The sequence below is a fragment of the Corvus moneduloides genome, chromosome 3, assembly GCF_009650955.1.
Source record: "Corvus moneduloides isolate bCorMon1 chromosome 3, bCorMon1.pri, whole genome shotgun sequence".
Taxonomy (NCBI): domain Eukaryota; kingdom Metazoa; phylum Chordata; class Aves; order Passeriformes; family Corvidae; genus Corvus; species Corvus moneduloides.
In genome coordinates this window covers 96883211-96908260 of record NC_045478.1, presented here as the reverse complement: position 1 = coordinate 96908260, position 25050 = coordinate 96883211, and the positions used below count along the sequence as shown (strand labels likewise).

Here is a 25050-nt window from a genome sequence, read left to right as displayed (position 1 = left end):
GTAAAATGCATGACAGCTTAGCTGAACAAATACAGTTGTAGTCATGTTGCAAATAGGGAAGCCAATTGTTTACTGTAATCTCATTGGCCAAATCAGTAATTTCTTAAGTAATGCTTATTTTCATTCATTGATGGTGTTGTGAATCAAGTGGAAAGGCTGCAACCAAGTCAGAAAAGGTCCATAATTGTTCTTCTGTCCATCAAAGCTCTATTAAAACTTCTGAAGCAAAGGATATTTTCTAAACAAATTAACAAAATATTTTATCATGACTGCATTCTGGGCATGGTATGTAAGTCTGGTGAAACTGTCTGTAGTAATTCTCTGCCAAAAAATATCCCAACCGAACAATTGTATTTTCAAGAAAATTATAACAATTTGAAATAACAATTTCCTATGGGTTTTTTTTAAAGTAATTTATCAAAATAGATTTTCTTATGTTACATTTGATTTCATGTACCAGGATGTGGTAGAACAGTGCAGTGCTAGGTAATGTAACATGTTTAAGTGTTGAAATCAGCATTTTCAAGAAAGCAGCCCAGCAGTGTAGGAAGGACCATGCTGAGTCAGACCATCAGCTGTTTATCCATGCAGGAGATCTTGTCGTTTGTGGTTTCTTAGTTTTCTTAAAACTTGTTTAAAGCCTACTAGAAATCCAGTAGGCTGTCATCTTGAGCTTCCTTATGTCCCTCTATGATCTTTTTGCAGCACTTCAGGAATTACGTGAGGTGGGATTTTTCTTTATAAAAGGCCTATTGACCACTGTGGCGTTGTTGCAATTTTGACTAGTTTGGCTAGTATAGCTCTGAGCCTTGACTATGCTTAGTTGCCCACATTTTTTCTTTAGCTCACACTCCCTCCTTCACGCCCTTGGTATAACACAACTGGATTTGAGCTCATGTGTCTCGATTAGTAGCTGTTGTATTCCTGAGACCCTGTAGAAATCTGGAGAGGATTCTTGTCCAAACTCAAATAACTTGTTACTGTTCCTAGTGTATAATTTTTCTGTTACTTCTCCTACAAATGCTTCATTTTAAGATGTATCTTTTAGGTCTTTCATGATGCACGTGAACATCTCCACTTCTGTCCAGTCATCACAAATGCAGAAAATTAATTTGATTTCTCTTCCAACAATTAATTTAAATTTATCTTATTTGTTTCCTTTTTGAATAGATCATGTTGTCAAGGTCTTGGACTCTTTGGTAGTTTATAGACCTTTTGACTCTACTGATGGTCTGAGAAGACCTTAGCCGTTTTAATGCCATCTGAAATTTGGACTATGTTGTAGCAAATAGGAGGATAAAAGAAGAGTGACAAGAAAAAAATTAATCCCACATCTAGTAATGTGTCTTAATCACAAAGACGGTTTTCTCCCTCTGTGATGTGAGATGTCCTTAATTTTTGTCTAGCTGAAGGGAAAATTATAGCGTATGAAGTTACCCGTACTCATATATTTCATAAATGTATGAAATTTGTTTGGGTATGAAGGAGGGGCAGCTCTGTGGGAAAGGCCCTGCGGTGCTGGCAGACAGCGAGGGGCTCTTGTGTTATCCTGGGCAGCATCCCAGTGGCAACTGTCCCCAGCCACGGTTATCTGAGCAGGGGGAAGTGTCTGCTAAGAATGTTTACTGTGAGTTAATTGCCTGTGTGCAGCAGCTCCTTTCAGCTCATCCAGCTCTCCCCATCGTTAAAGATTCTGAGTGCATAGCAAGTCAGGTAGAGCCAGACATCACTGGGCAAAATGGAGACATGCCAGGGAGGGACATGCGATGATGGATGCAGGAAGGCTTAGTTTGATTTGGGAAGTGAGTTTTCCGTTTCCATGCAGAGGTATATGGAAGGAGAGAGGCAGCAAGACATTGACAAGTACGATGTGGAATGATTAGGTTTAAAGGTTTATCTGGAGAAGTGGCTGCTAGTCCTGATTGAATGCCCGCATCAGCAATGCCAGACTGTTTGGAAGTTCCTGTTTTAATGGCCTGGAGGGATGATCTTAAGTGACATGCTAATGGTCCCCTCCCAGCTGCAGTCCTGTTCCCTGCCCAGCACTGCATATCTCTTGCATCTGGGTTTAAAAGGAGACCCTAGGGAATTCTTTATGGAGCAGGCATCTGACACAATTGGGTTCTCTCTGGGCATTTAAAGCAATACAAAGAGTGTGAAGTGGGCAAGGAACAGGAGTACCCCCTACTAAGACATACAGAAGAGGAATAAGAGTCTGAAATGGAGGAAGAAGCAGCCTGTAGGAAAGATGTTCTGTTTGAAGCTTTTTTTTTCTTCTCGTAAATAAAATTACAAACTAAAAGCTGGAGTCCCTCTTGCACACCTGAAAATACCCAGTGAGTGCCTAGAAATAGTACTTGCTGTGCAGTTTATTTAGTTTTTGAAGCCAAGGCATTTTAGAATTAATGCAGTTTAAGTAACTGAGTGCTTAGTAGGAAGAAAGGGAGCAGTTGGACAAATTTAAGCAAAATTTGGATGATGTACAGAGAAACTGTATTTTAAGTTTCTAAAATTTTTCTGTTTTGAAAAAGAATAAATTAATTACTTTAAGGGTGGTTTCTAAAGTCTTCACTGTTTTTGTGCTTCTTACTGCAACTCAGTTGTAAGAGCATGTTGTTTTTAATAGACCAGACATACCAAATGGAAACTTCTAAACTCAGAGTTCAAACCTTTTAATGTTTGGGAATATTGGTATTTTAGGATTTTGAGTTTAAACATAGTTACAAGTAAAGAGACAGATGAGAAACTCATCTACAATCTGTTTGGATTTTTAAAATAGTGAAAGTTCAAGATGCTTAGACTTGGTGTATTGTATTTTCTGGTTCTACAAATGCTTCCCATATAACTAAATCTTTTTTTCATGTAATAAATGAAAAATATGCCTTAGAATAGTGAAACTCAAATGTAATCTCATGAGGAGGGATCTGTTCTGTTACTTTGTGGTACATAATGCTGATTATGTGAACATAATGCTTCATTATATGAACCACTGCTGAGTTTGAAAATCATAAAGCCAGAGACCTACAGCAGTAATTTGAATGGTGCATCTGATTCTGTTGTCGAAAGTCTGTGTGCTGGATTATTTCTGTTAGTGTTGATGTAGTTGCCATGATTTAATTCTGTTGTGAGAAGATAATAATCAGTCCCTTTTAAAAACCCTTGATATGAAATATTTTTAGAAGGTTCTGTATTCAAATATTTCAGTTAAAAATTGGACAGGCAGATACTCTGAAGACAGACAGTGCACGTCTGTGGGAAATATCTGACAGGATAAACAAATATTGTGTCTTCATGTCCTATCGATTTCCAGAAAATATGGTCTGTAATTTGTGCTAAGTGATCACTTTTTTGCTGGATATGAACTGGACACATTAATACAATAGGTAGTTCTTAGAAAATAAAATTCGTAAAATATTGCCTCTTTTTCTCCTGAGTTCAATGTTTCAAGAATATTATCCATCTAACCTTTTGTGTTTAACTGGCTTTAAAAAATCGTGAGGGCTGATGATTCTGATTTTAGTGTTTCCTTTGTGAGTGAAACAAATTGCCATTTCAAGAATAAGTTAGTGGGTTTAATGTAAACCCAGTTGCTTAGGTATGATCGAAGGAAGAGCTGCTTTTCTTGTGCACACACAGAAGGTGGCAACGGCAGCACCTTTAGGCTCTTCGATGAGCAGTAGGTGAGGGGAAGAATTACGTGGAAAAAGCTGTCAACCATAAAGTTATTTTTTGGATGGGATTGAGGAGCTAGTGTGTCTACCTGCTTGCCTACCTCCCTTGTCCTACATACAGTAACTTGGGAGTTCACAGTCAGTGTCTAAAACCAGGTTTCCTGTCAATTCAAGGTGACCTCACTGGGACCCACAGAGCAGAAAGCAAAGCTCAAAGTCTGAAATAAAAAATACCTTTAGGGGCAAGTACAAAAGGAGATGGTTATGCCTAACTCAGGTTTGCTTCTAGATGCCTTGGAATCTTGTAAAAATTTATTTCACCAAATTCAGTGTGAAATTCATTTAAATTTTATATTTGACAGAAAATCTGGTAAATTAGCAGCAAAATAAATTATAACTTCAAAATATTGGTTAGAAAATGGCAGAAGTAGAACAATCTTTGTTCAACTATAAGATGGTGGCTTTCTATTTCAATGGATTTTTCAGAAGAAGTGCATGGAACAAAGATATAACAAGCAGATATAGGAGTTCCTATTTGTGGAAGCTGCAATAGAACACCAGATATAACAGGTGTGATGGTGCTAACCCTGTCAGACTTACCTTTATGGTCAGAATAGAAGGAGTTGCTGAGCCTTGATTCATCTCATCTGAAAATGAATATCTAAAATAGATCAGATATTTAGATGAGATGAATCCCAGCAAATAATAAAATTCCTGGTTATATATGCTCAAATATATTTTGTTCTCAAATAGGGTTTCTGTTGGTTGCACTTTTGACTTTGAGTTAACATGAAATTTTTTCTACAATATCTTCTATAAGTAAGAGCTGTTTCTTGAGGGTTAGCCAATTTAAACATGGTAGTCCTTTGTTAGATTTGAATATTTTTTTGTTATTAAGCTCATACAATAAATTTTGCTTAATTAACTGTCAAATGCTTGATCATCACGAACAGTAAAATACACTTTACAATGTTGTTCATGTCAAATTTTAATAGGATTATAATATCCTTTACATCAGTTTTGACCATCTTGCTTCTAGGGAGCTGAGTTAGTGATTTTTGTGCTGGGCAATTAAAAGCATGTTTATAGAATTTTATCAGTTTTACTAGAAATTAAGCAAAACACATGTAACTGGGCTCTTGATGCCTGTTTTCAGTAAAACTTTGCTTCTGATTAATCATGCATTTGCAAGGAAAATCTGTAATTTAGGGCTGTGGCCACATGTACTAGAGAAGCTCAATTAGGTATTTGAAGCTTTTCAATGTAAACCATAGTGTTTTCTGAAGTGTTTTCAGTGATGTTATTTAAAAATACTTGTTGCCTTGTGGTACAATTTGTTGAGGTATTAACTGCATGTATAATTTTGATCAAAGAGACCAAGTATGGTCATGGAAATTTCTGAGCTTCAGTTCTCAGATCATTCACAACTTCTATGTTAACAGTCAAGGATAAGTTAGAAGAGTTGGAAATTGTGCTGTTATCAATTAGATTTTTTAAAAGCTGTGCAACAGTTGAGGTGAGCTATGCAGGTTGTCCTGCTTGGGGATAGTTGGAGTGGGTTTTTTCTGTGGTTGTTTGGTTTCTTGTTTGTTGGTTGCACCAAATTGTAAAAGCATGTCTGCCTTTGTCAAGTGTGATTTATGCTTGAGGTGAAGTCCGTCAAAGTTTTGGTCTTCGTAAAAAAAGAACCATGATACCCTGCTGCCTTTAGCTCCTTGAGGGGACTTAGGCTTCTGTTATCAGTGTTCTGTTTGTTATGAACCTCTGGTTTTTCTACAACTTGAAGGAAATGGTTAAAGTAGCCATCTTATTTTGGCCCTCTGGTTGCAGTGCAGCATGAATGGTTTGTGCTGCAGACCATCGTTGGTGTGGAAGGTTGTGCATGATAGCTGTCATAGAGATTTTGTTGTTAATGATAGCTGTAGAGCCTTGGCTGAGGTTGTTCAAATCCTAAATGAGTTCTGTCGGGTAGTCAGTCTTAGGATGGATACAGTTATTTATGGTGTGCTGTGTATGTGCTTACTATCCCCGTGAGCACTCAAATCACTTTTCAAGCAGCAACGACTTTGCTGGTATTTTCTACCTCAGTAACTTCACCTAAAAGGACTCATTGTAAGTTCAGATTTTTGTTTCTTTGCTGTTTTACTGCAAGTCGGATTTTTCTTCTAAATTTATTCTGTAGGAGATGAAAAACAAATAGCAGATGCAGATGAAATATGGGTTTTTTACATTTGAGTAAGTCAAAATATATTTTATCCTAAACAAAAAGTTCTCCTTTAAATTTTTTGTTTACATTTATTCACATGAGAAGTCTTATTTTTCTTTAGAATCCTTAAGTCACAGGGAATTTGCATATTTTTAACATTAAGGTTTTTAAAAAAAACCAAACCAACCCGAAACTGAAGTACCACAGTTTCATTTTAATTTAGTCAGGGTTTGATTTTGGTGTGTGTTTGTTTCATTAGGTTTTTGTCGTTGGGGTTTTTTTATTTGTTTGTTTTGGTTTTGGATTTTTGTTTGGTTTGGTTTTGTTTTGGTTTTTTTGTTTGTTTTGGTTTGGTTTTTGTTTTGGTTTTTTTTTTTGAGAATGCAATGTCTCTGCATTGTGGCATCCCCTTTTCGAAAGCAAGTATTTTAAATACTACTAATATTCATATGTAGTACAGTACTGCTATTATTAACACTCAGAATCATTTTCACTATGCTTTCCTGAAAACTCTATTGCCTCATGTGTTTCAGGAATTTCAGAAAAACTGAGAACAGTTCTGCAGGGTTTTGAGAAAGAGGCAGCCTCATTTGTTCCTTCCTTCCAGCACTGGGTATTTCCATAAGCCAACCATTCTCGATGCAGCATTATGTAGGAGTTGGTCATTAATACATGGTTATAGTTCAGTTTATTCTGAGCTCAAGTGTAATTATTTCTGTTAATTTCTAGGAATTTAGAACACGATGAATTAAAGCTTTTTTGAGTGTTTTGCGAGCTCTTGTCTTTTGATCATCAGTGATTAAATTATAAGTACTGTAAAGCTGAACACTGAGAGAACTTCAGGTCACAGGAGGCAGTTTTATTTCAAAAGGGATTTTTCAAGTGAAGAATGGTTAAATGTTTTTTATAAACTCAATCTCCAGAGGATAGGTGGTGATTGGACTATGCATGTTTTATTCGCTTTAAAAATGCCCAATAGCAGTTTAAATACTTGTAGACAAGTAACAGGCCTATATTACATTATATCTTTCACTTGTAGTCTCTATACGTAGCCTGTTTTTCATTTCTGGTCCATATACATGTCTTACATTCATAAATTTTTACTATGACATTTGTGTAAGCATGTAACTGCTTATCTGAATAATTGAAATCTGAATACACATCTGTCAGGCAAGCTAAGGCAGAGGGGAGATTGTTTTGAAATTGAAAGGTAAACTGATAATTTTTCTTTTGCCTACACTTTTCATCTAAGCTTTCTCATGTTACTGTGATCAGAGAAGTTATTTGCATGTGACTCCATTATATTTTTTGAAGAGGTAAGTATAAACTTTTGAACTTTTTATCTGGATTATTTTTTATTATCTGTACTGGTGAGAATTGCAAATGATAAAAAAAATTAAATAAAAATGAGTAATAAGAATTTTATGAAGAATGAATATGCTGACTGTTTTAGTGAGGAACTAATGTACTTTTTGTCCAAGGAGAAAGATCAGATGTCACATTAGACAGACAGGCTTAATGTTTGGAAATTCATTCACATACAGTACAAGAAAATTCATTGTGAGTCTATTTTTCTCCTCTGCAAGTTAGAGAAAATGTTTGCAGACTATCTAAATAGCAGCATGAGAATGTGGTTCATGAACTGAAACCTCATTTTCACTGACTAGTTGCCTATTTTTACAGTAATGGCACACAAACGACACATGAAACTATGTTCTAAAAACCATTTAGGATTACCTGCAGATAGCATACTTCCAAGGAGTTCAGGCAAAAACCTGCTAAATGCTTTATCTGCTAAATCCATATTTCAGTGAAAGAAATTTCGTTGTGTTGCATGCTCAACTCATCTAGGGGAGGATAAGAACCAACAAGTACCTCTCTTCACATCCTTGCAATGTTAGCTAAGAGCTATTCTTGTTTCACAAGTACAAAACCGACACACAGAGATGAAGACGCTGAATTGAATTCTTAAATATGTGCTAAGCATTAAGAATATGAGCCTCTACCAGTGCCTTCACATTTATCTGCTTAGATGTCTGGTGAGTCTGAGGAATTAACACATACATCAAAACTGGCTGATTTCAGGAGGTTGTATGAATAAATGAATTTGCTTACTAGGAGGAACTCTCTGGTTGAAATTCTTGGTCTGGTCCATGGATACAATTCTGTCCATGGATACATCTGCTGTCTTACAATGGGCAAAACCCCACAGCTACAGGTTTTCTGTCCCCTGTAATTAAGGATCCAGCATCTGGTATCTCTGTTTTGCATATCCTGAAAGGTGGATTCATTCAGAAAGCTGAGCACTACAGGTGTTTAGTTTGCATGTTTGGATTGAATTGACAGCTAAATTACTTTTTTGAGAAGGAGAGTAAAAAAGTATCTTGAAAAATAGTGCAGATCATGCAATACACAAAAATAAGACTTTATACATCATAACTGTCTTTAAAATCAGATACCTCATCAACTGTTTGTCATTAGAAGTGGAATTTGCATTGTTTCATTGAAAACCATTTTTAAAATAAAACCTAACATATAGATTCATCTTTCAGTTTCTTAATAGCATATGACATTGCAGTATTGTTATGTATTTATTAAATTAAAAGAATTTCACTCTAAGAAGCTGCTCATAGTTTATATTGCAAGTTTTTTTCTTTTAGTTGGATATAAGAAGAACATAGGATCATACTGAATCTGATATCTTTGGGGTATTCGTCTGCAAGAAGTGAAATCTAAAAGACTAAGTAGATCTTTAATTTCTTGTACCTCATCTTAAATGCATTTGGTTTACTTTTTATTTGTAAATTTTTTCTTCCATTTTTTGTTCAGAGGGGCATATCATGCTTTCATTTGTTTAGAAGGACTGACTGAAATACAAAACATTTTTACTTCTTTTTTAGAGAAAAAAATAACTTATGTTTCTATTAGAAGAGAGCCATGAGAAATAAGGAACTGAATGATTGATGAAGAGTAAACCAGACATATTTCTGACCATCTACTAATGTTTTCCAATAAAATTAGTCATCAGGGTTAGACTGGCTATAACAAAATTATAAGCAGTGATTAGAATAAGTTGGATGTACTGGTATGTCATACCAGCTATTAAAAAAAATTGCCTGGCACTTCTCAGAAGCTGGTGGTAAGGGAGGGCGACACACTTAAAACTGAACTTCTCAGATGCATTGCAAATGTTGAAAGTAAAACTCCCCCATTTCTTTGTGACCTGGGTTTTGCAATATAGTGAATTAATACTATGACAACTTTATTATCTGTTCAGTTTGAATGTCTTATACTTTGGCATCAAATTCAACCATGTAGAAGAGAAATGTTGCCGTGCTAACAGAAAAGTTGCATCTTAGTTTTAAAGTGGTCTTCTCCATTAAAAATCCTGTAGGATGTGGCACAGGCATGATCTGCTAAGGACTGACAGCTCAAGTAAAACACAGAGGGTTTATGATTATTATTTGAAAGACCTGTTTGTCTTATGTGATCCTCCTATACTGATGCTCTCAGCACAGGCAAAGGAAGTTAACAAAAAACTTATTCCTGAAATGAACTTTGCAAAGATTTCTACAGCACTGTTTGACTGCTTCCATGGTTTGGTCTGTTTGGATTACTTTCCCTGTTTAAGTGATTATATCGTGCCATGTAAGTGGAAAATCGGGAATTAAGTAGCTTTTTAAAGTGCAGTTTGGCAGACTCCTCTTATTTTCTGGAAACCTTTGCCTACCATTGTTGCAGTGATATTTAATATTGCAATTATTATATGTGTTTAGATTATTTTGGTATAGATATTCCATTGCTTGTATCCTATTTATGTCTACTGCCATTGCAAAATACTGCTTGGCAAAGTTTCAGATTCACCTTCATCAAGAGTTACAACACTTTATGGTAGCAATTGCTCGATTACCTCTAATTGAAGTAAGAATTGTAGTATTGCAATTTTTTTGTTCTTTTTGCAGACTTGATTCAGGAGATAGACATGTTTTGATTGAATACTGGTGCTGTGTTTGTATGATCTTTTATCTTTGTGAGAAGTGTAATCTACCTGAGTGTTGTTATGATCTCCAGAATATGTCCTGAAACAGTTAACTAACATTAAAGATATTTAAAAACTATATATTAACAGACTGAAATGAAGTGCTCAGAGAATATTTATAAAGTGTAGAACATCACCCACAATGTGTCTGTCACAGATGGAAGAAATGAATGTATTGACAGGTGTGCAATCGATACAATAAGTTGATAGACCTAAAATCGTATCCAAGATGCCAGAAATCAAGTTTCTCTCCAGTACTGGATGTCAATTAGCTTGAACAGAAGCTGAAGTCCCATTAGGCAGCCAATCCTTTATTGCCTGTGTATTGGAAGAAAGTAATTTACTGTGTTTTTCTGAGAATGTGACTGTGAAATTTGTTCCTGAAACATTAGCCTGACAGCATGGTGCAGTTCTAACTTGTGTGTTTGCTAGGGATAAATATATACCACATTTTAATTTCTTTCCAGAATCAATGTGCTAGAGAGCTCACCATATATAATATGATTTCAGAAGAGCCAGTGCTTGGTTTGCTGTCTGCTTCCAGACTCTTAAGTGTACAGGTTGTTTCATGTCTTGATGATACTGCGCATGATTAGACTGGCTGTTTTCATAAAGTCAGAAGAAATAGCGCAGACTAAAGTGATCTTCTGTGTGATCAGAGAGGTGCCCACGCAGCCTAGATTTTCAAAGGGAGTGGAGTGGCTGTATCTGACAACAGGTTTTCATTCTTGTAGGAGCGTGTAGAAGTCACAGACAAGTACTGGCAACCAGCTAAACATTAGTGGTTTTCACATGTTCGCTGAGGGAAGAGCACCCTCCTATTCTAAAACAGTAGGGAAAGACAATGATTCTGACTTACTGTTGTCATCTCTTGTGGCCACAAATGTGTTGGCTACATCCCACAGGTAAATCTTTTCATACTGGTAGAATATGTGGTGCTTCCTCCATCAGCCTCTGACATGTTTCTTACTTTACAGGAGAAGTTATTGGTGTAGTAGGCAAGACAAGATCAAGGCTTTCTTATGAACGTGAATCCTTGTACCAAACTCACACTTCTCTGTTCTTCTGTGCAGTACAAATGCCATACTCTTGTAACAATGAATATAGGGCAAATTAAATTTTGGGACCCACCCCCATTGTTACAGCCATGTCCGTGTACACAAATTGTTCTGTTCAACCAAATGAAGATGGGAAATGCTGATGTAGTATATAGTAACTTTGTTGTGGTGCAGCCTTACGTATTTGTTTGTAAGAGGCTAGAACTACTCAATGTACTCAGAAATTTTGATAGTATGGTTTATATTAACAATACAGATAATGTAGTGGCTGAAGAGGTAACAAAATGCCTAAATATAATAGACAGCATTTTTGCATAATGATTTTTTTTTGGGGGGCAGAATACAAATTGGATAGAATTTAATCGCTAAAGCTGGTTAAGTATAAAATTAATTTTAGTATGGCTTAAGTGAAACAGTAACTTTGATACAGTAGACAAGCAATTTAAAGAAGTCACTGGCTACTTAGGTAATGGTTTCAAGTTTATAATAACATTTTATTAAGGTTCGTTGATATTATGCTTCCTAACAATGTCTCCTTAAATTGAAATGCTGATGTTAAGGGAAGATATTTATTTTGGTGGTGTTGCATTATGGAATTTAAATGGATAACTGCTGATTGTTAAGTACTCCGTGTGTATGTGTATATGTTTAAAAATGTACAATGTCTCTTTTAAACATAGTGCATGAACTACACAAAGAAAAACATTGTGAGTAATAAGTGTTTTGTCCCATCTACCTTTTGACAGGAGAATTAGATGACAGAGAACAGGCAAAGCTGGAAGTAAAAGTGTGGGATCCAGATAGCCCCCTTACTGACCGTCAGATTGACCAGTTTTTAGTTGTAGCACGGTAAGATTAAAATCCTCTCATAAAAAAATCCTTTTCCTTTTCCTACTGACTATTTATTCCCCTATATCGTGTTACTCATCCTGTTTGCCATTTTGTGATCCGTTCTCCTTCCCAGAGTTAGCTAAAAGAGAAAAGCAGACCATGACCCTTTGTATATTTATTGAAGCTACCAGTACAGGAGAGAGAAAAAGAAAGTGAGTTTTGGAATAATGCTACACTCCCTGTATTTCAGGTTATAGTCAAATTTGATACTTTGAATGTAGATGTCAGTTTGCTTTCCCAGAGTAAATCATTTCAGTGCTAATAATAATTCAGTTTTGTGTTGCAGTACTTGGAATTTCATGGCATAAAAGAGAGGTTAAAGAGTAGAAATAAAGAAAATGTTAACAAATGGAATGGGTGCAGAACTTGCCACACGTGCATGTAAGCTGAATAATATACGGTACAATTGTTTTGGATGAATGTTGAAATAAAGTTTTGAAGTGATGTATTTTATTAGTGAAAAAAATCAGGTCAGTTCGATTTTATAAATTAACATGATTATGCAGATTTATGAAGGGAACATCAAAGTGCTTTGAATTAATAAATACCTTTAAAAATTATTTCTCTACTTAAAAAAAACCCCAAAAACAAACCTTCAAAAATTTGTAGGTTTCTTACTGAAGAACAATTCTACATTCATGGGATACAGCAGGTTTTGCCTGTCCTCTAATTCATACTTACAAAGGTACTGTTCTAATGATAACAGAGAACACAGTTTACATATGGATTTTATCCTGAATAAATCCATCTCCTGTGTTTTCTGTAACCTGCTTGCAGAGTGTAATATCAAATCTTCTTAGGCAAATAATCCTTTTACATGGTTTCTAGTTTTTGGTTTTTTTTCTTTCTTTTGAATAAAACATTTCAGGAAGGGAAAAAAAAAAAGTTGCTCTATATTTTCCACCTTATGTGTATGGTGATATGGGATGCTGATTTACTGGTTGACAGTTCAGGTGCTGATCCTTTTGGTTTTTTCCTTACTCTCCCCACCTGGAGTGTTGTATCCTTTCTATACAGTACTAATTTTTTTTTTTTTTTTTTTTGCTTGCCCTTGTTGAATTTTCAAGCAAGGCAGAGGGGTTTAGGTGTTAACAGGTGTCCAGAAGGTCACAGGGTCTGGTAGATGTCCCACAGAAACCAGGAATCGGAACTACTTTTTCCACAGGCAGTATAATACATGGCGATGTATGGCCAGTCTATTATGGTGTGCCCTAAAAAACATTTGCATAAAGATTGTGAATTTTGGAAGAGTTCATTCATTGCTTTAAAATTCCTCTGCTTGCTGTTTTTCAGCCACTCTGGGGAACTGAAGTAGTATTCTGTGGAGGCAAAAATGTTCCCAGAGGAGTGTAGCAGTAATCAGCCTGCTGGGAAGTAAAAGGAAATAATTAAATACATAAAGAAGAATATACTTTTCCTGTTATTTAAGACATCCTTTGCAATGCTGTGCCCTGACCAAGACTGAATTTTTTTTACAGTTGATACGTTTCTGTAAAGATGGTTTCTGTTACAGTGGATCATGGCTGATTAATTGTAACTATCCAAGGTCTTGTGGTAGGCGAATGGACATCTGGAATCAGGTGTTACTCAGGTGCAACTTTGTGGATGTTCTTCCACAGAACTCCACTCATCTTTGGAAGCTGCTTTTCAACTGACAGAAACTGTTCCCAAGCTCCCATATACTTGTGTTCACAGAATGCAGTAAGTGGCTTCTGAGACAGATTTTTATGAATTTCTGGAAAAATAGTTCTGTGATGATTTGGTGGCAGCTGTCAATTCGCTATGTTGCGTGCTTGCAGGATTTATACTGGACCATTATATAGGACCATTAAAAGCTGCTTGAGTAACAGTGGAGAGCTGGTATTATGATCTGGTGAACAGTGCTTACAGACAGCTCTGCTGTGGCCTAACTGCACTAGGCATTGGCTGTGCCTGCTGGATTTCCAGTTGGAATGGTCTTTCTCTGGTTACGTTCAGTTCTGCAAATTTGAAAATATGACAAGAAAAATTTTTTCTTGAATACCTTCCCATGTGTGATTTTCGTTAACTATGTGTATGCTATTATGTTTGACATTTCAAAAGCATTTTCAAGTGATCTTTTTTAGATGCTGCATCGAAGGAATTGAGTATTTATTCTAATTTTTTTTCAGTCTGATCTGGTTGAAAGAAGACTTGCTTTTGTCCTGAAATGCTTTAGCTTTTTCAATCACACAAGCAGCTTTGTTGGTTTTTTAGAAAGTGTTTAAATACTTTTTTATTTGTGTTGCCCGTTTACAAGTATATTTATAGTTTACCTTGGGCACATAGCTTTCCCAGTCTTACAAGTTTTGTTTGCTGTCTCAGGAAGGAGAGGCCTTTTCTTCTAGATTTATATGCATGGTCAGTCTGGGCATCTCACTAAGCCCTAGTATTTAATAATTTCCTGGATAGAAAGGTAGAAGAATATGCCTATCCTGTGCAGAAATTAGAGGTAACAGTGCCAAAAAAATGGCGGGGATTTGGAAAAAAGTGGAAGGATTCATAACCTTGGCCTCCCCAAACAGTCTTGCTTGCCATACAAATCTTGAAAGTATCTTGTTACTGCTACTGAAGCATAATTTGGGTAAGGGCTCTTGCTTGAAATAGCAAAAGCATCTTTTATGAGAAGCTTGAGGCATCAGACTAATGTATTCTGAATTTGAGTTCTCTTTTGGGTAATGTTTGTGCTGTGGCAAGGAAAAGTCCAACAGCATTTTTTACTCCATTCAAATAAGATACAATTTCATCAACCAGTTTTGCTTCTGTCCTATATATTGGCCATGTTTCTTTTGTGTCTACCAGCTTCAAAGGACAGGAGTTTGAGAAGCTGCAACAGCCGTTTCTATCTGTTAGCAAATAATTTAGTATAGTAAAAATGGAATATTTGGTGATGAGGGCCTAGTGTCCACACTATGCATTTTGAGCAGTTTTATTTTTAGTGATAACTCTAGCCAGATCCTGTGGACTAAATATCTACAAGTATGTGGAACTGCTTTTATCAGAAAGCCAGTTTGTATGCTACGAGATACTTCTTGTTGTTGGTTAAAGAGCAGTAGATAAAAACGCTGGGGACAGGGGCTTTGAAACTCCGTTGCTAATTTGAACTGATACAGATACAGCCCATTTCCTCCAGTCGTCAGTCTGTTATCATTTCTGATATACAAGGAGTACTTCATTTCACTGCCAGATCTTATGTTCTGTTTCTAATTCTGTCCCAAGTTGCACAGTGTTAGGAAATAAAAGCTTTCCTATTGTCCATATCACATAATAGTCCTGCGTTTTTTTGGTTTGTCAGAGTCAAAAATTATCCTGCCCAGACTCAAATGCACTAGGAGGTGTGAGCTCTGGTCTGGACAGATGCTGAGAGCTCAAGAAATGACCCTTTTTTTTTTTTTTTTAAATTTTCTTTCTGTCTGCTAATTTGGGCTATAATTCATTACATGATACATTTTTGGTACGTTGTAGTTCTGTTTATGTGCTTTATGATTCAGTGAAACCATTAAGAACATAGTTCTTTCGTTCTGCTTCATCTAACTACATTATCAACATAGTCTTCTGGAAGGAATATATCTCTAAATGAAGCAATTTTACAGACATTTGTGGTCCCGGCTTATTTCCAACTAAACCGAAGTTTTGAAATCTAATTAAAAGAGCCTTGAGGCATTGCTTCTCTACCTTAAAATCTTGTGCTTGGATTTCTATGACATTAAAATGGCTTTACATACCTCTATCTGACATATTTCTCTTTATTTGAATGCCACTTATTTTTTGATGTAAAATCACAGAAGAATGGAAAATTACTTGTTAGTCATGTTAAATTAGATCTTGATCCTTCCTGTGTTGTTCCCACTTTTCCATTTGCTCTAGGGCAGTGATTATATTAATTTTCTGTTGGTTACTATTGATTTAGTTATAAGTGGTCACAGTATGCTGGTGTATTTGGAGATGTTCTATGATTTTAAGTGTATTTGTTACATTAATTTATAGTAAGGAAGGGAACACAATGCAGCTTCAACTGACAAGGTATCTTTCATTATACTGAGGAAAATAATATACTCATTAACTTAGAATGATAAATAAAGACATTTACAGGTGTGATCAAACAATAATGCTCTGTTCTTGTGAAATAATTCATTGTAGTCAGTGGCAGTAGACAAGATTCCCAAAGCTCATAAATGAAAATAAATACATAAAAGACATCAGTTTGTATTACTACGCTTCTGGATTCTCTGGAGGTGGTGAGAAGTAAAAGGAATTGAAGTTCATTAAAGAGGTAATTAAATTTACTGGCAGAATTGCAACATAAAATTATGCAGCAAAAATGGTGAAAACTCTTGATGCCAGTGCTGCGCTCACAAAACTGGATGTTTGCTAGCAAGGTGAATTACAGCATCTAATGGTAGGCAGATGGTTTGGCAATAAAAAAGGAAAAATATGTTCACATCAAGTTTACTAGGCATATCAAAAGTTCTATGTTTCTGCCTGTCTGTCATGCCTGGCTAGTATATATTTATTCCCTTGTGCATTTTGTATTACTGTACTTCTTGACTCGAATTCATTTGAAAAGGACTAATTCAGACTTGGAGATGAATTTCTTTTTGTGTCCTTTTTTTTAATGAATTTTGATCTATTGCAGTATAAAGAATAAATTTCTGTAGCAGAGTTTTCATGGACCTGCTTTTAGGGGGCTGTACATTTCCTCCTCTGTGACTGAAATTGCAGGATGGCATACAGATGATGCCTTAAATAACATCCTGTGAATTAAACTACTTTTATCTATCAGATTCTTTTTCTGTTGAAGAAGAAAGATTTCACATATGTTTCATTTCTATTCATCTAGTAATGAATGTGAAGGTTGGTCGTAGCACACACATTTATATATCATGCCACACTTACTCTGAGAGTCTTTCAGCAAAAGAATAGTTGCAGGTGACTTTTCACGTTTATCATGTAATCTCCCTTTGTGCTGTAAATACCTGAAGTGATAATAATGAAGCATAGCGCTGTACAGGCAGTTGCTCAGAAATGCCAAGAAAATGTCTTTTGTGACAGCATCATTTTACTTTGAATATGTTCTGCAGGTCAGATTTTGCAAAATTGGGTAGTGAAAATCTCGGGTGTATTTTCAGTTTTAAATTAATATTTTGTTGCTTACATGTGTCTTCACCGAAGATGTATTTTTTTTCTTCTTTCCAGTATTTTAAGTATCACGATATTTTCTTAAAGAACAAGCAGATATTAATTTGCTGTTTGTAAAGTTCAGAGCAGTCTCAAAGGTCACTCTTTAGGACTGTTTCCAATTTACAGTGAAGAGGAACACTGGAGTAAAAAGAAGGAAAACAAAAAGCTTCCCTAATATGTAGAAAACAACCAAAGATCACTTAATCGTTTTCCTCAAAAATATTAGCTCAGAGGTGAGGCAAAGGTCTCATTCATTAGTTCGCAAGTATCTGTGGAGAATTGTGGATTTGGAGATTCATGTATGCACAGATGTGGTTCACTTCCAACAGCTTTGTCCAGAGTATACCCACTACTTCTCTGGTATCACTGAAACAGACAAACAGTGTAGAAAAGTGAACAGTTTTGAAACAAGCATCCTCAGACTGAGAAGGATGTATGTCTCAGCTGCATTTTCAAGAATACGAGGTAGAAGAAAATTGGGAGTTGCTGGCCTGGATCCAGAACCTTCTGGATCTGTTTTGGTGCCAGACCACTGTTGCTACTGGGAGAAGCAGAGGCTGTTTGTATCCTGGTGTGTAATTGCAGTGGTTCCAGATTTTCTTTGGTAAATAACAGCGTTTTTCAGAACTAGTTACTGATGAGCCACTGAAACTTTGGAAGCTTGTTAGGACAGTCTCTTGTGTTTGTTGCTTCTTAATTTCATTGCCTACCACTAATATTAATCTTACGCAAAAATTTGAACAATTATTTCCTTTACTGTCTTAGACTTGAGCTATAAGAAATTTGGAGCAATGTGCTTAAAGGTAGGGCCCACAGGCATAGCAACTGCAGCGATCTCTCCAAAGTTTTTTGGACATAGACGTTGTTGAGTTTCGCTGAATTTGTGGATTTATTCCATAATCTTAGATCCTGGCACTGGACTGCATCAATTTCTTTTGTTTGTATGGTTGTCAGGTGCAATCTGTTAAAAATCCTTGAGAGAACGTTCTTGGTTCTGCTCTTTAAGATAATTAAACCGAGGAAAACCTAATTAAGATAACACTGGATCATTTGGTCTAACCCTTAAAGCTCTTATAGCTGCTTGCTGATGCAGGCTGTGCAGAGAGTGATCTCCCTGCTGATAATACCAATTGTTTGTCTTGTCCGTCTTTCTGCCACCTGTGTAATTCACTGTCTGTGTGACTTTTGGCTTTAGCTTATTTTGGAAAATGTGGGGAGTGTTGGTTTCTATTTGAAGTCTAAGTATTTTAATTACATGTTCAATAATTCATAAGTAGCTTGCTGAGCACCGTTTTTTGGGTTGTCAGTTTATTATTGTTATTATTGAATTAAATATAATTTCAGTTAACTATTTGCAATTATTCTTTGAATTCTACAAGCTTAACAAGACATTAATGTTGAAAGTTTGTTAAGAAAAATGAGTGGTTAGGGTGTGACTGTTTAGCTTGCGTTGGCTTAATACTGAGTTTTATTTTAGGTAGGTAAAGACAATAGTGTGTCTTCTGAAAATGGCATTGGTTAGTTATTGATTTTGTTCCTTTTCTAAAACAATTATTGAATGGTGGAATTAGAAAAAAATCATGCAAGGACAAATGACAAATACAGTTTTTGACCTTTGCATCAATATGTTCCTCGTGTATGTATTTTTAATTGAAAAACATAAAAATTAAGGTATTTTAGTGATTTCTAAAATTAGTATTGAATTTAGATCTGAATTGCATAGCTAGATTATACAGAACACTGTATATCTCTGTTTAATTTTGAACCTAGTTACTATTTAACAGCCAAATGCTCTAGAATTCCTACACTTATTTGGAAATTCACTGTTTTTCACAAGTTTTGAGGGGAAAGGAGAACTGGAAGTTACTTTGATTTCAAGAGAGCCACTGACATGCACACACCTCACACTTCCACACCCCCCATTTGTGTCCTGTACCATCCCCATCCCCTGTCCTGTCCCCAATGGCACACTGCTTGCATTTTCTTATTTATTATTTATTTGTGTTGCTCTTATTATCGTATTTGTTCTGTTACATTTTATGCTATTTTTTATTATTATCTTTTATTGTTTTATTTATTTTATTTTGTCTTTATGTGTTTTATTTATTATTAATTTGTTTTGCACTCATATACTCCAAACTCCCACACAGCATTCTGATGGCTGCAATCCTCTCCTACTCAGTACAGCACTGGAAGCAATGTCCACTGGTGCATCAGTTCTTACCTCTTTATCACTTATTCAGAATAAACCTAGCTTTATATTGTGTCTTAGTTATGACTTTACATTCTGGGCAGCAAAATACTCTTGGGCTCTGAAGTCAGCCTCAAAAGTTTGATCTGCCAGAGAGTGACTGTGAGAATGTTCTTGTAATGTTCATAGCATACTCAGACTTTATTTTAGAAATGTGGTCCAAAGAAAATCATTTCAGTTATGCCAAAGGAAGATAAGAAGCTGGTAGGTAGCAGCAGAAGGGGAATGCAGTCATGCCACATTCACTGGTTTGAACAGTAGGGACAGAAGGATCACAGGAAAGACTGCTTAGCTACAACCCTTACCAATGCCAACATGTTGAAAGGGGTTGACTGACTATCAGGAAATGTGTTCACAATAGAGCCTTATTCTTGGGAGTGATTTGTGGACAAATAGTGTTTTATGTACTGCCAAGCTTTAAAAAAAAAAAAAGTATAGAATGTGTGTGTGTGTTCTTGTCCCATAGTTGCCATCTCCGCAAAGAAGGAGCAAAGGTCATGGAAAAACATTTGAATATCACTTACGTATTCCACAGCCTTTAGAAACCTAAGCAGTTAATACCAGGGGTCTGAATCACTGCTGTTGAATCTTAACTTGTAAGACTGTGGCAGCAAGTACTGAGACATGTATTCAGTATTAAATATTTTGAGATTCAAGATAAAATTGCAGTAACATACATTATTATCAGTTTCTCCATGATCATTTATAACTTCAGTGAGTTTAAGTCTCAGTGCACATTATTTCATGGTTGAATATCAGATTTATAGGATACAGCAATGTGTGTTGATCTGTCAGTGACATTCACCATTGGTGTAATTCTGCACTTGTAAGTTGTGTGGGGTGTAATTGCTGAGTGAGGCTTGAGTCCCTACACCAGAGCCTTGCACTGCATTACATCTGTTTTGTAACTGGGTCTTTGAATTTAGAAGGGCTTATGTCATAACTGCAACAAATGGGACTTTTCTGATATCAATGTGACACAATGCACTTCGTCGTTATACAACTGCTGGTACTGGACAAACTTCTCATCTGTTAAGTGATAATGTTCTGTGTCACTGCATCTTTGCTCGTTTCCCGGATGATATGCTGGGCCCAGTCAAATTTTCTATGCATTTTTCCCTTCCCTGTGCATGATACTTAGATGTACTTCCAAGAAATGTTTACTGCTCTCCAAGAAATGTTTACAGTTTAGAACAGTCTAAGTATAATAGATGCCATGTACAATTCATCAACTAAAGTGGAAAAAAAATAAAGTTTTGGAAAAAATATTTTCATTTCAATAATGGAATGCTTTTATTGAGTTGATTGAGAGATCCATTGTTTTCATTATTGCTTAAACCCTGTGACAAAAACAGGCTTTTGGCAGTACCTTAGACTAGGCTAATAAGCTTTTTTTGGCTCACTAATGGAAGTAGTAGACATGGACTACTGAAGTGAGTAAAGTGTTTTTCATTTCCTCGTGGGGACATGGTGAACCCCCTTTTTCATTTGAATGATAATTTTTAAGCACTATTATAGCATTTTAATTTTAGAAATAATAGTCTCGATTGTAAACTCCAAACTGTGGAGAACCTTTGACTTTGCAATTAATTGAAAAATCGATACATTAAGAGGTTGGTACATGAGAATTCTGTGAGTACCTTCTGTTTCTGAGCTGCTGTTCTTACATGTCCATCATTACTTTTGGGGGCAGAAGGTCAGCATATTTGCTGCAGTGTTTAGTGGTTTGTCTTTATCAAGTTGTTCTTTGTTAGCAGAGACCTGAAATCTTAACAGTAACAGTATGTGACTTCCATGTTTAAAAGGACACTTTTATAGAGATGATGTAATCTGATATAAGGGATTGCACCTTTCTGTGTATTTACTGTCACTCCTGTTCCTCTATTGCAGTGCGGTTGGCACGTTTGCTCGAGCCTTGGACTGCAGTAGTTCTGTCAGGCAACCCAGTTTACACATGAGTGCAGCTGCTGCTTCCCGAGACATCACACTGGTAGGTGGCTTCTTAAACTTCCTACAACATCTATATCTGTGAATTCAACACTTTCTGTTACTCCAAAGTCCCCCTTCTCTGCCTGTTGTCCTTTAGATACCTGCATGCAAGGGGGTGTGTGTGGGTGTGGGTGTGTGTTAGAAAATCCTGTGTGTTTTCTCTAAGCTTCTCAGTGCTGCCCTTGTAATCACACTGTGCCACACTTGGCTTTAGTTGTGGATCATCCACAGCTGTGGATACCCACAGCAGAATGGATAATACACATATTAGAGGGATTCATTCGGTACAGTTCAACAGTGTCATTTAAAGTATGTCGGTAATAAAGCTGATTGAAAATTGTGTATTGATAATACTTTGCACTTACTGGATATATATGTCATCACATTTTCTAAAGGATAAGCAATCTGACTTTGTAAGCATATTTTTTAAGAACATTTTAATTAGCATGTTCTTACTATGTTTCCTTAGTATGCTGTTCACCGTTAATGTAAGCACCTGCATCTTTTAGAGAAAGTGAAAAATATATTGATTAGAGGTTTGTTTCTGTATAATCATACTAGCTGAGATGAGAAGGTGTTCTACAGTAAATAAAGTATGCCAGGAACACTATGTGAGAACAAAAAATATTACTGTTTCATAGAATCAAGTTTGACTTATATATCCAAAGGCATCAACTGTTGTTTTATTATTTTAGGTGTTTTTGTACCTAAACATTGTCACATAGTTTAGGCTAAAGAAGACCTGCTATTTACCAGATGCTGGAGTATTGGAATTAGAGGAAACTCAATAAAACTAACAGATCAGTTAAAATAGTTAAGGGGCTGCCTTATAGAATGAATAGAGAGTCCCTGGAATTCAGTTGCACAAAATTTTGTGGGAATGGGCAATACCAGCAGGCTAAAAAATAGTTAGAAAAATTATGTACCATAGGACATAAATTAATACTGAGGAGAATAGGGAAAGGCGTACATTCTAAACATCCTAATTCTCAAGCTTTGTAGATGCTAGTCAATGAAATGGTCTAACCTCAGACTGTGGTTAGACTTACCTGAATATTTTGTCTAACATTCTTTGGTGCTACTGTGAGAGACACAATGCTTAGTTAGATGGGTGATTGGTCTGATTCACTGGGACAATTCTTGTATTCCAGATAAATTCATTATTATGGTGAGAAAAATTTTTAATTTATTACTTTTTGCAGTGTACTCAAAGGCTATTGAACAGGAAACTGATTTAGTCTGGATTATGATAGTATCATAAAGGTAGGGGTAAAATGTAGTGTTTTCAGTAATACTCAAAATTAATTTTCTGTTTCACAATTGCTAATATGAATTTTACAAACACAATTCTATTCACATTAAATACTTTATTTAGTTCATCAGAATAGTTCTTTAATATTTTTCATTTTATTATTTCATTTAATTAAGAATTTTGAATAAATTCCACATATTGCATATACCTTCTTTATTTGCATACTGTATTCAGTGTAGAATGGATTTATCCTTATGGCAATTTCTCATTTGAAAGTATATGTGCAATGCTGCTAATAAAGGGATACTTTGTTTGCCATGTTAATGTTTCTTCATTGCAAATGGTCCATTAACTTCCATTACACTTAATGAAAGGCATATCTTGTAATGAGGCATCAGAGGAGCCACCCTAGACTTAATTATTGTGTCTGTCTCTTCTCATTTTTCTACCCCCTCAGCTTTTTAAAAACCTACTTTTTGCTTTTTGGCAACATACTTCCTTCTAAGTTAAGAAAAGACATATTTGTCATTATAATAGTTACTTTTTCAGACATTTCCATGTTAATTGGAGCATATTTTCAGCAGCAGTTAAAGTTAGTAGAGACATTTGCAGAACTTGTGGTGTGTCTCATTTATACTTTGGATATAGGTGCATAACACTAAGAAAATTATACCATCTATCTTCTTAATGCAAGGCAGATAACCCTTGCACCTGAGGTACTATTAATGGGATTTCTGTATGCCACACCTGTGGCTTTCCATTATTCCTAATTAGTTGTTTTAATCAGGCATAACTGTAAACAGGCTGATATTAAAAAAAAAAAAAAAAAAAAGCCTAGATTATAAACATGGATAAATTCAGGGTTTATGTACACATTTCTTGCAGGAGAATAACAACTGAGAGGCTGCTTTCAAGCTCCTTTATTTTGAAAACATCGGGAAAGTAATGAGACGAGATAGGAAACCCCCTGCTTTTAGCAAACCCTACTGAAGACATGAAACAATGTGTTTACCTTCTTAGATGATAAAAAATGTGCTTCTCTTACAGTGGTAAAGACTTGAGACAACCAACTAAAACTTGCATTTCTGGCCTTCCCAAAGGCAGTGTTTTATTTTATAATGAAAATTGATCTCTAAGAAGAGAAAGAGACTGGGAAGACCCTCTGTTTCAGATTCCTAAATATTTCATAGTACATATACTGATCATGAGAGCCATTTAAAGCAAAGCAGGTTGATGGAATCACTTGCTCCTTGTAGTGGATTTGTTCAGAAGAGCTTATGTAACTTTATTGTAGGGACCTCAATCTGATATTGGATGTCTCTTCAAAATTAAAAGGATGAACAGTCTTTTCCTTTGCATTTTGGATGGTGTCTTTTTAATGATTTTTATTAGACTTCCATATATGTGGCTCCTAAGATAAACACACTTAAAATATTGAATTGGAGAATCCACACTCAGTTTCCAGTTTGAGTGCTTTGTTGGAGGCAGTTCAGTCTGAAATTGCAGCTGGTTTTGGAGCTGTGTTGTGTGGCTGGTTTGCAGGATGCCCTCTCAGGCCCTTTCTTTCATTTCCATACAACCCTTCCTTAGCTTTTGGTGGAAAGTCTCTTCCTTTGCTTGCTTATATTTGGATTTGAAGTTGCCTCTTGCGTGTGTGGCTAACGCTTTTCCTCTGCTGGGCCCCCTTGTTGGTGCTGGACAGCATGCTCTGGGCAAATGTTCTTAGGGAAGGTTCTTACTCTGTCCTTCAGGCTTCTGTTTGGGAGAGGCAATGCCCGGTCTCCAAGCCTCCTGCTTCTTAGGGTAAAGCAGATAAAAAGAAGATACTCCAGGACTTTTTCTCTCAGCCTCTACGAATGCCTTCAGGCTTCTTGTGCTTTTGCTACCACAATTTGCACTGCAGTGGGGAAATTGGATGCAGGTGAGGGCTGACAAACCTGTAGAAGGCAGAGTTTTTATCAGAGGACTTGTCAGTGGTCTTCTGTCACAGGACAGCTCAGCAAAGACAGCACTTATCCACAGACTTCAGTATGAATCTTTACTATTATCAAAAAAAGTGTTATGGAGTCAGATGTTTATTATAGATGAAAAACAAACATAAAGCAAGAGCAAGATTCTGATTTATTCACTTCTGTTGTCATTTTTGAGAAAGTTGGGATCAGTGAATAGATCTGGATTCAGCAGCTGCTTGGAAGATGGCCTGTGTGTACTGCTTTTCCATGAGGGCTGCAATTTAAAAAATGATTTAAACCTCAGTGACACATCTTCTGTAAGAGTTCAATTTTTAGTCCTGGTTTACTCATTGCCTGAATGGTAAGCAATAAACCAGTGATTTCAATGTACATTCTTTAATATGAAGCTGATGGATTTTAGACATTATGTTGCATATTTCCATATTAGAATACCTGATTTTAACAATGGCTTTTCTCCAGGCTGGTGAATTTGATTGAACCATAAGTAAAATGATATATTGCAGGATAATAGTGACATTGCT

At 36.0% G+C, this 25050-nt stretch overlaps 1 protein-coding gene across 2 annotated transcripts in view; it reads left to right on the top strand.

The window, feature by feature from the left end:
• MTA3 (metastasis associated 1 family member 3) overlaps positions 1-25050 on the top strand; it is a 136720-nt gene that overhangs the window by 42157 nt on the left and 69513 nt on the right. For both annotated transcript variants that reach the window (XM_032102860.1, XM_032102861.1), the window contains exons 7-8: positions 11721-11823; positions 21206-21305. In XM_032102860.1, coding sequence (XP_031958751.1) covers positions 11721-11823; positions 21206-21305 — 203 coding nt within the window. The remainder of the gene's footprint in view (positions 1-11720; positions 11824-21205; positions 21306-25050) is intronic.